Genomic DNA, 14299 nt, shown 5'->3' with positions numbered 1-14299 from the left:
TTTTCAAAAAAAAAATAATAATAATAATTCAAAATAATTAAAGGCAGCAAATTCTCAAATCTGTGGAAACATTATAACGCAATGTTTTTACATAGGAGATTACTTAAACAGTTAAAATAGTTGTCAATTTTTCTCAGCGTTTCAGCTTCACATTTTCATGTTTGTCAGCAAAATTCTTGTTTTGCTTTGCATTACCCACTGAAATGCAGTGGAGTAGAAATAAAAAGAGATAGACAACTAGATCTTTTTTTTCTCACAGCCACTGGAAAAAGGAAGGAGGAAAGGACATTTTTACTTTTAACATTTTCTTCTTCTCCTCTCTCTTCTTCTTTAAGAGGCAGCAATATAAATTATAAAAATGTAAAATAAATTGTACGGCTGAAGGGCAGTATAGAAGAGACCGACATGCCTGTGGTTTGAACCTACTGTGTTCAGTCAGAAGCATAGAGGAACAAAAGCTGTTGTAATGATCAGCTGATTGAACAATAACAGTCATTTTCTCATTCATTGGAGGATGAAACATCACGCACCAGTATATCAAGCACCTATGATCCTTTTGTATGAGGTTTGTGTTAAGTTTTGGAAAACACTCCAGGTCATAATTTAACCCAACTCATTTTTTTTTCTTTTCACAGTTTTGTGTATCAAGTTCTCTCCAGGATATGATCAACAAATGGCTCTACATTCTGTACCAGACAGGAAGTAAGTAAAACAGCACCGCATTCACGACACAATACATTTTTATTGAGCACAGAAACCATGTGTACAGGAAAAGTCTCCACAGCCTCAACTGAGTAGATAACACTGGCTCACCTCATGGGATGGCTGCTGGTGAAACTTGAAGGGGCAAGCAGACAACTGCACTTGAAGTCACAGAGGAAACCTTTTTCTTTTTTTTAAAAAAAAAAAAATCAAACAACAGCTGAATGTATTTAGCGCCACGTTACACCATGCATGACATCAAAAAAAGTATTTCTAATTTTTTCATCAACAAACATGGACACACCCACTCTTGACAGGCACAGACACTGAGCTCAACTGCTGCTCTTTAAAGTTAAAATTCAGATTCAGATTCACATTACAGTGTGTTGATAGAAAAAAAAAAATCACCACCGTATATCAAGGCCTGGCTGATGAGTTTCAGTCCATGACACATTGGTCAACCAATCAAGTGCAACAGTAACCCCAACAGGACATTCGCCAATAAAAGCCCTACTTCAGACCAGCGACTGTTCAAATATTTCCTTTTTAGGAGTGTGAGATAGCACGCTTGGTCCATTCATACAAATAAACAAAATAACAAAAACAACTGACAAAAAGTTTCAGAAATATAGGGAGAGCCAAGGATAACAATATAATTATTTGACATGATGGTTTTCTGGTGATTTACTGATGTGTACATCTCACTGTATCAGGAACACACAGGCAAACTGTCACAGCTGTTTAAAGGTTAGTCACACATGGCCATACATGAGCACATGACTACAGAGGCTGAGCGACAACATGATTACACTGCCACTGCGAACACACCAACGGTGAAGGCCCATCTTTGTCGCTTTAACACAATTGTTTCAGCAAATGAGCTACGGCAAAGTGAGCCTGCTGTAATACAGTCCACATTGAAACAGTGCTGAAAGGTTAAGACAAAAAAAAAGCATGTTCACCACTGAAAAGCTGGCAGTAAACTGAAGACTCAGAGGTAGGAAATGGGAATGGAATAATGTTGCCAGGATTCCTCCTTCACATATTAAAACCTAAGATATATATTTTTTTACCAATCATAAGGCCCAATGAGTACTGTTTACATAAGTACAGCAAAAAACACCTATATAACAAACAACAATCCAGCAGCTATATTGCACTGGTGCACTGCTCTGTGGGCAGCTAACAACTGACTACTGGTCATTTAATGATCACAGAGACCGACCTTAAAAAAAAATCAGATGCATTTTAAGCAAGTTAAGATGTCTTTTGATATTGGTTATTTAACCATCCTGTTGTAACTGACTGTCTGTAGGTTAAGAAGCTGTACAGTCATTAACAGTATGATAAAGCTGCGAAACTTTATCTTATAGTAAATTAAAGGCCACATAGGGAAGTTAGGTGCTGCAAAATCAGCAAAGTTCTAAACCTCGACAGCTTGTTAGAAGTTGTTGATCACCGGAGTATTAGCCTTGTAAAATACTTTGACTCTGACTACATTCCTGCGTGTTAAAACAAGCTTTTCATGATACATCTGCATCTGCCATGAACAATGTGAGTGCAGCTGCCATTTAATCAGACTGAGGGATGCACGAGGTGGATTAAATTAATTCATAACAAGCGTTTGAGAGCTATGACAATCTAAGCAGCCAGCGTATAATGTGCCTACTCCACGATTCAGATGTTAATACAAGTGTGAAGATGTGTGACACACCAAATCAGAACAATACATAATGACCAAGGTGCAATGACACAGATGTGGTGAGAAGCTCACGCAGAGCCGCTTCATACGAGATGAGATTTACGGTTCAGTTGAGGTCACAAGTTACAGGCTCACAGGCAACACCATGCAGTTAACAAAGAAGTCTACAGTCCCCAGTCCAGTTATTGAAAGACAACCTCCACACTCACATACAGGACATAAACCATGTCACTCTCTGTGTGAAATTATCTACAATAAACTGTATATATAATCTTCAGACACCAGTTACTTTAAATTCCCAAATGTTTACACCATAAAAATAAAACTGTAATATTACAGATGAAACAACGGCTGATGTCCAACAAGTGGCTTTCATAATATGAGCTATGACTCACTTTTATAAGAGAAGGCAAGTTTGTCAACATGCCTGGCCTGGGTTTGAGGACTGAATACAGCCTGTCTTCACTGTGTCAACTCTCATGTGAAAGCTGGCCTGCAATAAATTTCAATTCAAGTAGTATCAGCCTGCTTCGAGGTCAGAAACAAGAAAAACAATCCCCCATCTAGCCCAATAGATCAGTAACTATTGGCAGGTACTGGCATTTGATTACAATTTAATAACTCTTTCTGACTTATTTTAGCTTGATCATTTTAAACCCAAACCGATTAATTTCAGATCTTAACTGATTTCAGCTGTGAGGTAAAAAAAGAAACGTGATAAATAGCAAAATTTTGCAGTGCAAACTGAAGGAGTTACATGACAAAAAAAATGTTGAGGATGTGCTTAAAAAAAACCTGAATACACTGAAGACCTTTGCAGTCAGTGAAGACAGGTCTTGAGCTGTTAACAACAGGCGGGGAAGTTAAAGAAAGTGACATCACACCATTGCAATATTATTATCATCATCGATTTAAATGAAATACATCAATTTTCAGAAAAGGCTAGGTTTTTAAGTCAGCTTGTCTCCATGACACCAATGTGACGCAACACCTGTATCATAAAGGAACCAAACCATTTTACCAGAGGGGCAGTTATTCATAAATGGAATTTAGTTAAGATACACAGAATTAATCATGTAAGCATTCTGTTGTATCATCTTGTGGTCTTGATAACATGATAATGTTGTCTCAGCGGCTCTCTGCTTTCAAATCCTTTGACTATTTGCACATTTCAACAAAAGACATTAAAAAAAACAATACTACAAAGATCATTTAGAACAACTCATAACACATTAGATTATTTTAATTCAAATTTAGACATCCTCACAGATTTTGATTAATGGATACCAATTTGTTACATTTTTTTTGCTTCTTTAATTTTATTAAGCCCCTTGTTACTACAGCATATATTCTACAAAAAAAAAAAAAGAATCAGTTTTACATAAACAAAATGTGCAAACAGTCCAGGAGCAGAATAAATCAATGGGATTGAATACACAGAAAAGAATGTCATTAGTGTTGTCAATCATACTTTATCTACAATGATTTATATTTACAATGTCATATTTTCTCTTTCATGCATCATTTTTTAGGTGATGAGATTAAAACCAGCATCACGAACTCATGACACAGTATGAACACTGGCTTATTCACCATTAACAGCATTATATTTGGGCAATTTATGACCATATCTACACTAATTTATCTCTCAATCCCTTGTGATGAAGGTAATTTACAATAAAATAAATGACTGCTATTCAAGGTTGTACACCTTAAGGATATCTGTCATCTAATACTGAGATCTGAGATCAATGTATCCCTGGGCTTCATTTATAGTTTCTTGGGTTTGTAATAAATATATTTTGAATGGATTGACAAGACCTGACACAGCTTTATCTATGAAAGTGCCAGTGAGATGAACAGAGAAGGAAAGAAAGAGAAAAGAAAAAGGCCAGAGTGAGAAAAAGATGAGGAGATGTATGGTTGTGAGGTCACTACCAGTCCGCATTTTCCCAGGTTTCTTCGGCAGGTTTCGTGGGACTCTTCTTCGTCTTACCATCCGCGTTCTCCCAGTTGTTGTCCCAGGCCTCCCAGCTCTCCTCTGTGCTGTGTTTGTTGTTAGACGCTGCTTCAGAGCCCCAATTGTCCCAACTGTCAGAACTCTTCTTTGTAGAATTATCTGCGATGGTCCAGCTGTCACTGCTGGGAGATTTCTTGGCTTTTAAGGAGCTGTTGCTGCCAAAGGTTTCCCAGAAGTCCCTTGCGACAGGCTGGCTAGAACTGCCCTGATATCCCTCAGTGGCATCCATGTTCTGGTAGCTCTCCCCAGCAGAACTGACAAGAGTCAAATCACAAAGAAATGCTTGAACAGTTCATGTTGCGTAGCACTAAAACACACAGTAGAAACAATTTTGTGTTTGGGAAATTTAAATTGTATGACGTTATTATTACCCATCTTCTGGTTTTCCCATGAAGAGATTAGTCAATTTCGCACCAGCTCCCTGAACCTAAAAAAAGAGGGATAACATTTTTATACAATTTTTTTGCTTCAAAATATCATGACTTTGTCAGAAACAAATGAATAACACATAGGCTTTTACTTAAACAGACAACAAAGCAAAAACTACAAGTGACGTGTAATAACTGAAGGAACTTAAATACTATAGCCAATGTTCACTACACAACAAACATATAACAAATATTAAATAAAGCAATTTTAATTTTAGCACCAGTCATAGCAGCAGTAATAATAAAACTTCACAGAGATGTTTGTCTTCTGACATTTTCCATCAGAAAGGTAGACTACTGAGTACTCACCACCAGATTAAAAATGGCAGCAAGAAAAATGGGAGATATCATTAAATTAGTACTGTTCAAACATTCATCATCACAGCAAAACCAGTCTCCTTTGAGGGTTGTAGAGCTGGGCAAGACTGCATCTGCAGTTCCTGCATATCCACACTAAGAGGCTCATGTAAGACCCGTTAAGTGTTGCATCAGAGCTGCTGTTCCTCACCCAGGAGACTGGTTTTGCATCTGTACAGCATGGCAGATGTCTGCCAGTCCTACCTTGTTTGCCAGCCCAGTCATGCTGACTGCCATTTCATCTATCAATTTGCCATCTTTCACCTGGATGAGCCAAATGATTGTTAAACACTAATAAAAACAACAATTTTCATCCACACACTTTTGTTAAACACAACAGCTTGTCTATGATTGTGAGAAAAGTGATTTGTGCTTTGTTAAGGGCACTGACAATCAACATGAACAATAAAATTTGGTTTGAGCCTAACAAAAGGTTATTTTTCTCAAGAGGGAAAAAAAAACTCCACGGTGATACAGCCATTTGGCAAGAGATTAAGCAGATTGTTTCAAAAGCACATATTACAGATACCTTAAATCAGCAATGCCAACTGTACATTAGAAGACAAAAGCATTTTGTTATAATACCAATCTCTCTGATTCACTGGCTTTCCACCAATCCAACCTAGCGAGTAAAGTGCCACACAGCAGGGTGGAATAAAATTTCAATTTATTTAAAACTAAACACTTATTTTATCCTCATGTATTTTGATTTATTAGCAAGTTTTCTCATAGCTACACACAACTCATTTGACCACATTAAAAGACACAGCCAGGAACTGCTTACTTGACAGTAAAGAGTGAGAGCAGTTGCGTGGAAACATTCACCATGACCTCAGAGATAGTGACACATTATTAAGTTCATACATCAAAAACATAATATAAAAACAAAAGCTTAATTTCATGCAAAAGCTCAAACACACTGAATTTGCAAAGCCAGTGAGCAAGTAATTGTTAACTGAAGAGCTCCAGGTTGTGTCATTTAATAAGGACCAAGATTGTGCCATTTTATCTTTTGCCATAGCACATGGCTTAAAACTCTCGCGACCAAATTAAAGATTTTTAATTCAATTCACTTGTAAGATGAATGAAGAAAAAATATGGTGTAGATCTTTGCACTGATGTCAGATTTATTAGACTTATTTGTGAAGGAGGGTGTGGCCCAGCTTTGAAACTGAATTGGAAATTTTTTTTATCTAAAATTACATTTATTACATGCCAATGTAACATGATCTGTACGTAATGATTGAATTTCCCTTGGGATCAATAAAGTATCTATCTATCTATCTATGTAAGTGTAAAACACAATTATAGCACGTTAAAAAAATGATAGTCCAGGGCCTAATTTGAGGTGTGATAACCTTACAAACACTTTTCCTTATATAAACATACTTTCAAGCCTGATGTACTGACAGTCTTGAGAATTTCCACTGACTCACACCGGTTCCAAAATAAACACCTCACAGCTGTATGCTTCTGCAGATCCCACAGCTGACTCATGAACTGGGAGAAACAAAGGTTTGATTTGTTTTGCATCCTTGAACCTACAGCTTTTGTCGTTTAATGTAAGCTGGCAAAAGCAGCTGAAGTTGCACAGACAGGCACTGTAGAAAACAGCACACTAACATCTGAAGCTGTTTATTTCTTTTCAAAAGCACTCTATCCCACCACCAAGTAAACAACTTCAAACATCAATGTTACCTTTTCTTGGGTAGGTTTGATAACATTCTCATTTATTGTCTGTCCTAACTCTGTGGCCTAGTTGGAAGTCAGAGGGGAGAATTCACTTGAATGAAACACAGTTTAACATTCACAGTAGAGGAAGACACTGAGGCGGCTTGTTTTGCGGTTGCATGTAGTGACTGATCATTCCCATTCACCATGACACTCAACAAGCACTAGAGGGTGTAACGGTTCAAACTAATTTGCATCACCAGTGCACAGATTTTTTTTGTTTGTTTTTTACTCTTCCTCCAAAGCTCTGCAGTGCAGCATAACAAAGATTTAGGATTTTCCCTCAAGAATGATGACTTATATAAAAATAACAAAATGACTGAGGAACCCTCACCTTTATATATAAAGAACCTACCAAATGCTGCTATGTGTTGATTTCAAAGTGCCAAACTTCAGGCAAGTGTGCTGATTTTTTATTTATTCATTTTTTTAAAACATACCGTTACACCTCTACAGCACTGTTGGCAGTCAACACAAAATCTGCCATGCATGAATGGATAACCCTTTATTGAAGGGTGTGAGTGAACAACATGTTTATATTAGAGTTACCACAATACAGTTACTAAGTGTCATTCACAGGTTATCCACAAACTCAAAATACAGGTACCAAGCCAGACAAAATGCAAATGAATATTCAAGCAGAAATGTGTGAAGAACAAATTCACCATTTTGCTGTTTTTACTGTTAAAAGGGAAATAACAAGCTGAAAAAATTAATAAGATGGATGATGTGTATCTTAAAAATAAAAAGTCAGATGCGGACATGAAGTGGAAAAAGCGCCATGCACCTATTATCTGCTTTACCGGTTCTGGGGGAGCTTTATAGCCCTTTAACTACATCCATCCAGAGAAGGCAAAGAGATATTAAAGTAATAACACAGTTATTACAGCCTAGAAGTTCACATTATATGTGAGAAAATTTACCAAGCAAAATGGCATACATTTGGTAAACACTCTACTAATAGAAAAGGACAGAAAAAAAACTTGGTTAATTGCACCTTGATAAACAAAAACCTGTATTAGTAGTACTAGTAAAAGGTAACTCATGACTGCATCAGTCTTACCTTTAAGGTTGCTTGGTTTGCCAGTTTAGTTGTCTGAATGAGGGGACAATAAGAGAAAAAAAAAGATTATTTAGACCTGCTATGTTTATGGAGAACTGACTCACGTCCGGTGCTGTAAAAGGACAATACAGAATTTACTGTGCAAAAACACTTACATTATCTTTAGCAATAGAAGCAAATTTGCTAGCTCCAACAGTGAAACTGCTCCAACCCTGCCAAAAAAGAAAAAAAAAGCTGTCACAGGGGATGAAAAATGCAACAAAAAGTACAGCTCAGCAGAAAGATATATGTCATGACCTACTGAATAAATAGAAGACATGGCACTGTTGATGAAGTCGTCGTCTTTCTTCTCTGGGGTCACTGTGTTGCCAAAGCCAACATAGCGATTCTCTTGATTCCCACTGTAACCCCCTCCACTGAAGAAGCAGAAAAAAAACACTTAATTTAAGGAAAACAACAGGAAACTGTGTAATAAAATAAATTTGTTGAGTAGCACTGAGGAGCTCTTTACCTCTGATATGAATTAACATCATCACTCAACCAGTCTTCAAAGGCCTTGTCGCCAGATTTGGCTGAGTTTTGTCCAGGTCCTCCAGAGCTATGAAACAGAAACATGAATACACTGATTTATCACCTGTGCTGTATCTGATATCACACAGGGCTGAAGAACATTTCTTTCTCTTTTACCGATGAGAGGATGAAAGGCTGGTCTTAGGTTGAGGAGAAGTCCAGTTTCTGGCAGGGGACGTCTCAATGGACCACTCCTTACCCTCTGCTAAAGTAGCAACCTGCCATATACAGTCAAAAGAAAGAGGAATTAATTTGGTGGACAAAGAAGACCTTCACAAGTTAGAAATCTCAGAGGCCACATCCAAATCACCACTCTGTAATCAGCTTTCAGTTTAAAGATAACTATTCATTTTTACGAACACTCTGGCAGATGTCTGCCAAAGTTTCATCTTTGCATCCTACAAGAGAACTGAACATTTCTCAGTCACAGATCATTAGGTCCGCACACTTCACCTTGTCTCTAAAGAGTGCAGCAGCTCTGCTGTTGTATTTTTCCTGTAAAGTCCAGTTGGGATCATAATCATCTTGGAGTTCAAGAAACAGACGGAATTTTCCATTTCCTCCTGCTTTCATCTTCTCAAGCTCAATATCCTTCCACTTGTCCATGGTTACAGAGCGCACAAAGCTGCAGACAGGCAGAGGACATATATCAGTATCAGGCTGTGACATTGCAGTGGTGGTAAATGAAAGGCATACACTGACATCTCCAGACTGATCAGCTGTTGGTAAGCAAAGTCGCTACAAGAATCTTAAACAATCAACACTATAACGTGTTCCATTATTCTTACCTGAGATGCACTCCCAGGCCCCTGTGCTTGCCAGAGCATTCGAGGCAAATCCAGATCCCATAGGTCACACTGACCCATTGAGGATTAAAAGCTCCACACTCAAAACACAGCTGAAAAATGAACAGGACCAGTGAAGATGAAATGTATTTGTATACCCTGCGTTTATAAAGAAAATATATAAATAAACCTGAAGTTCATTTTGCATAAAGAAGAAATGTTAAAAAGTGAAACAAACATATATTTTAACAGCGCACATCATCTTTTCACACTGAATGAATTTCTTGGGATCTCAAATTTCTACAACAATAAAAACCTCTTGATGATGTAACAGTTAAATGATTATTATTTAAATATTGAGTAATGTCAGTTAGAAATAGATAACAATAATACATTTATTTTGAGTTGGGAGACATTATATCTGTCCAGAGAATCAGAAATATTTTATAGATCCCTGGGGGAAATTGGGTTGTTATAGTTGCTCCAACCAAGATTAGAAGTCTTAGAAGCCAAGGAGTAATACTAGAAATTAAAGGCATATACAGATATTGTACAAGTGTGTGCGTGTGGTGAATTTACATTAATAGTTGCCCCCCCCCGCAAAAAAAAAACCAAAACAGTACAGCAATACAGTGAAAACTGCACAAGGCACGACTGAGGACCAATGTTACAGTCTATTGACTCAGAGTGTCTGACACTCCGAGGGAGGAGCTGTAAAGTCCGATGGCCACAGGCAGGAATGACTTCCTGTGGCGCACTGTGGAATCAGTGTGTCACTGAAGGACCTCCTGGGCCTGACCAGGACATTGAGGAGTGGGTGGGAGACGCTGTCCAAAATAACATGTAATTTAGACAGCATCCTCCTTTCTGACACCACCGCCAGAGAGTCCAGCTCCACCCCCACGACATCACTGGCTTTCCAAATCATTTTATTAAGTCTGTTGGCATACACTACCCTCAACCTGCTGTCCCCCACTCCTGTCACTGCCAAGATGCAAGCCAACAACATGTCCACTGGAAGAAACATTCTCTCCTAAAATTACATCCACCATTTATTTGATCAAGGATAAAAGCAGGGAAAGATGTAAAGGACTGTGGAAAAGTGAGACACTGCAAGCATCCAAAACACCTGCTACCTGCTATGTGAATTATGAGTCCAGTGAGACGACACTACTTTGACTACAAAGAGAAAGTATGTCACATGAATCCATGAAGACTTACATTATTCTCATCTTGGGTTCTCACTTCCTTTAGAACTCTTCTGGTCCTTGGACTTGCCATCTTGACCCAAACTGAAAGAGAATTGAATTTTAAGTACAACATTTAGTCATTTAAACAGAGTATAGAACTATGAAAGAAGAACCTGAACTCAAATGTATCACTGTCACAACATGATTTCAGATACTGGAATCACTTAATAGAGAATATCCACCCTGAAATAGAAGCAACTTTCATTTAGAAACAGAGGTCAGTTTTAATTTGAGAATTTGATCCAGTATCTCCAAAAACTGGACAGCAATGAGAGAGTATCATCTAAAAGAAACCTGGACCTGCTCCACAGACAGCAGGCTTGTCTGAGATTAACTGTGTCTCACCTGCAAAGCCTGCCATAATGTCACAGAGGAAGTCGGGAAATATTCATGCAATCACAAGTTGCTGCTGACAAATTGAAAAAGTTATTCCTTAAACTTGTCGTAAATAAATAAATCCAACTTCTACAGGTCACAAATAATTGCTGTTTGCTCATTAGAATGCTCTGAGAGAAAAGTCACATGAGAATTTTATATATCCACTATGCTATATATTGAGAGCAGGAGTGCAACTATTTATTACTTGTGCTGTCAGTTAATGTTTGGGTTTTATTTTTGACTACTCAGTTACTTGTCTGGTCTATAAAATGTGTCAAAAAATAGTAAATACTGAAGTGATTATTTAAAAGAATTACTGTTATTGTTAACTTTCTATCAAACAAGTGATCAATTCACTGAATAATTGTTTCTTAAACAGTTGTGAGTTTTTACTCTTTGAACTGGGACTAGACAAGTTTTTTTTGCTTTCAACTTATATAATGAAGGAAATGATGACTTCACAACATGATGGTTACAGAATGACACCACCAGTATTTAGACCGGCTCCCTAGAAATCTCCTTGGAAAATGAAACTTGACTGGCAATCCTGGTCGGCAAGTTGGGACCATTTCTAATAATCTCAACGCTTTTGTTCTGCGTTGTTGGTAGCTGCTCCTGTGGAAACAGGAAAGCAATCCAGTCGTCTTTACAACAGCGGTGCCATCAATAGTCTCATATGGTTATCATTGCCCATTACACTGATACCACAGTGAGTCAGCAGCAACCTAGACAGACATCTAATCAGTAGACATTGTGCAGTGATCTCAGAAATAATTGCTACTGCAATAGTCTCAGTAATTGTGATGTGGGTACACATTCACAGTTGTGATCCTTACCCTTACTTTCATTTGAGATGCAGACCTTTGTCACAGCAGCCATAGTACAAAAAAACCCATGTGTTGTGAACAATGCTGACAATGGCTCTGGCTCAGAAAATTAAATTATTCTCAGCTATCAATTGATTAATTGTATCACTATTACCTGCACTTTTCGTAATGTGACAGGCTTCAGTGTTAACAGACTATAACCAACAATTAAGTGATCCTAATGGGTACATGTAGCCAAAGCCTGCTGTAGTTCATTCTTCTGCACTACAGACCTCCACTGTCATCCAGAAACTACTTAAATACATCTGAGCCACACCATTACACTGAGTGATATGTTCTTGCAATACAATGAACATGGTCACTGTGGTTTATTTCGAACAAATCCCACTGCTGCAAAACTTTTTTAAAAAGTTACTTTTAATGACTAGAGCACCAAATGTGGATTAAAGCACAGTCGAATGGTACCTAACATGGGCACTATAACCTGTTTAATTAACGACAGCCAAGAACAACAGTGCCCAGCTGTTTTAGGAAAGGACATTTCAAAATGAAATTATATATTTGTTAATATTTCAAGATATACATTCTCAGTAAGGCTGAATAAGCTGGGACTGAGAGGCACAGACAGGGTAAGAAAGCGATAAAGTATTAAGAGAATGAGCTGCTGCTGCTGGTCTTTTCATGCAATTTGTTGACAACCACAAAAATTTGTAGAAAACACCAGCATTGTCCTTTAAACTGAAAGACATGTTTTAACTGGATAATAAGTTATTTAGTCTATAAAATATGAGGAAAAAAAGGGGGGGGGGATCTCATATGTTCATACTGCCTTCTTTTATTCGGCAAACACATTAAATTTGCAATAATATAATGATCATCTGAAATCATTTAAAGATACTGCTGTAACAATTGAAAAACCACTGTAAAATTACAACATAAAGTATAAATTCTGTATTTGGGTGGATTCTCAAACAGGTGTCATGTTTCCAGAGAGTGGCGCTCTTTAGAAATCTATGCAGACACTCAGATGAATCTGAGGGAAAATATCAGCAAATGAAACCCCAGTCGACTGGCCAGTTTATATTGACAAACCAGCATTTGCTTCTTTCAGCAAAACACAGGGGAAAACCTAAACTTAGCTTTGGCAGAAGCGAACTGTTTTGATGGATATTTTCTCTTTAAGACAAGCTAAGGTTTCATTCGTCCTCGACAGCAAGGTTGTTGGTTTAAGCTAATCAGATTTTTTTAATAAATCATTTTATTTTGTTGAGATTCTCTCGCAGCAGGGCCTAAATGCGACCAGCCACTATTATAACTTAAAATAACATGTTGCAAATGCCTATTTGGTCGTGATGTCCTCTGTCTCCAAATTCAGCTCACTAATGTTAGCACAGTTAAAGGTTTCCTCACAGAACTGCAGTCGTGTCAAGGCTCCTGGACTCGTTACAAACACTGTAAATGTCATGAACCTGGCTACGTGTTTATTAAAAACTAACACTACACGTCAATAACACAATGATGGTTTTGAGATATCTTGCTTAGTGTTATCACTCAAAGCCCCAAACCATAAGGACAGCTCACTAAATTGTTAAATGTTAACTGAACTGATGTGGCAACTAGCTAACGATGCTAACGTTTACTGGCGAGCGAGCCAGCGTTAACTGACCCGTTACCTGTCTGTGATTGATGGACAACGGAGACGCTGTTTTCAGAGAGTCTGCTGGCTCCGCCGATAAACTGTGCGAAGGCTTTTCTTCTGTGGCGGAAGCACAGCAAATGTTAAATTGTCACAGACTGTACAAAGCCGACAGAAGAATAGTATAACGATGGACTGCTGATGCTATACACCGGTAGCCATGTTCCTGTTTGCATACGTGGGCAGTGCAATGCATCTTGGGAGTCGTTCTGCGCTTAGTCTTCTTCTTCTTCTTCTTCGCTCTCTACCTTACTGTTTTTTGTCTCTGCTGCCTCCACTGCTTGGGGTGTAAATGTGATATGCAAAAGTGCTCTTCGCACTGCACACACACGACTGCAGTGCCAGACATGGAGAGAACTCTTCTGTGGAATTACCGGATGACACCATCATCTGAATTACAAACAGTGATGATTACAAACATTAGTCTTGCAGAGTGGTGCCAAGGAGCCAATAAAATCAAGGAGCTGATTATTGATGTTACAAAAATACGATAAACACCCCTGTACACATCAGTGGAACTAAGGTGAAGCATTATTATCATTATTATCATGTGGGCTTTACAACACTCAGTGACGCTAATTCTCATAGGCATTGAAAATTAAATTTCATATATTGAAAAAGAGCAATCTCAAGGTAAATGTGAATAAAACTGAAATTAAGTAAGGGCAGATATACACAACATTTGCTGTTAGATTGTAACTTTCGTTTTACTAGTCATATTCGGTCAAGCTTTTGTTGTACAGCACACTTTATTCATCTTTTATTTACCGTTTACTTTACATTACTTCAG

General features: G+C 37.9%; 1 protein-coding gene across 2 annotated transcripts; it reads right to left on the bottom strand.

Annotated features, from left to right (window-relative positions):
- Positions 1-722: 722 nt before the first annotated feature.
- On the bottom strand, positions 723-13705 carry arfgap1 (ADP-ribosylation factor GTPase activating protein 1). 2 transcript variants are annotated; one of them, XM_046384129.1, is made up of 13 exons: positions 13487-13705; positions 10580-10650; positions 9362-9471; positions 9027-9198; positions 8691-8791; positions 8515-8601; positions 8305-8419; positions 8159-8215; positions 8004-8036; positions 6908-6964; positions 5414-5473; positions 4796-4851; positions 723-4678 (listed from the first exon to the last, which is right to left on the bottom strand). In XM_046384129.1, exons 2-13 carry the CDS (start codon positions 10637-10639, stop codon positions 4339-4341), a joined length of 1248 nt encoding a protein of 415 aa, XP_046240085.1. In that variant the 5' UTR covers positions 10640-10650; positions 13487-13705; the 3' UTR covers positions 723-4338. The 2 variants fall into 2 exon arrangements, with proteins under 2 accessions (XP_046240085.1, XP_046240086.1); XM_046384130.1 differs by lacking the exon at positions 6908-6964.
- Between the last annotated feature and the right edge of the window lie 594 nt (positions 13706-14299).

Source organism: Scatophagus argus, chromosome 3 (genome assembly GCF_020382885.2).
Source record: "Scatophagus argus isolate fScaArg1 chromosome 3, fScaArg1.pri, whole genome shotgun sequence".
NCBI classification, from domain to species: Eukaryota; Metazoa; Chordata; class Actinopteri; family Scatophagidae; genus Scatophagus; species Scatophagus argus.
The sequence above is the reverse complement of the archived record's forward strand: the minus strand, read 5'-3'. Positions and strand labels throughout refer to the sequence as shown.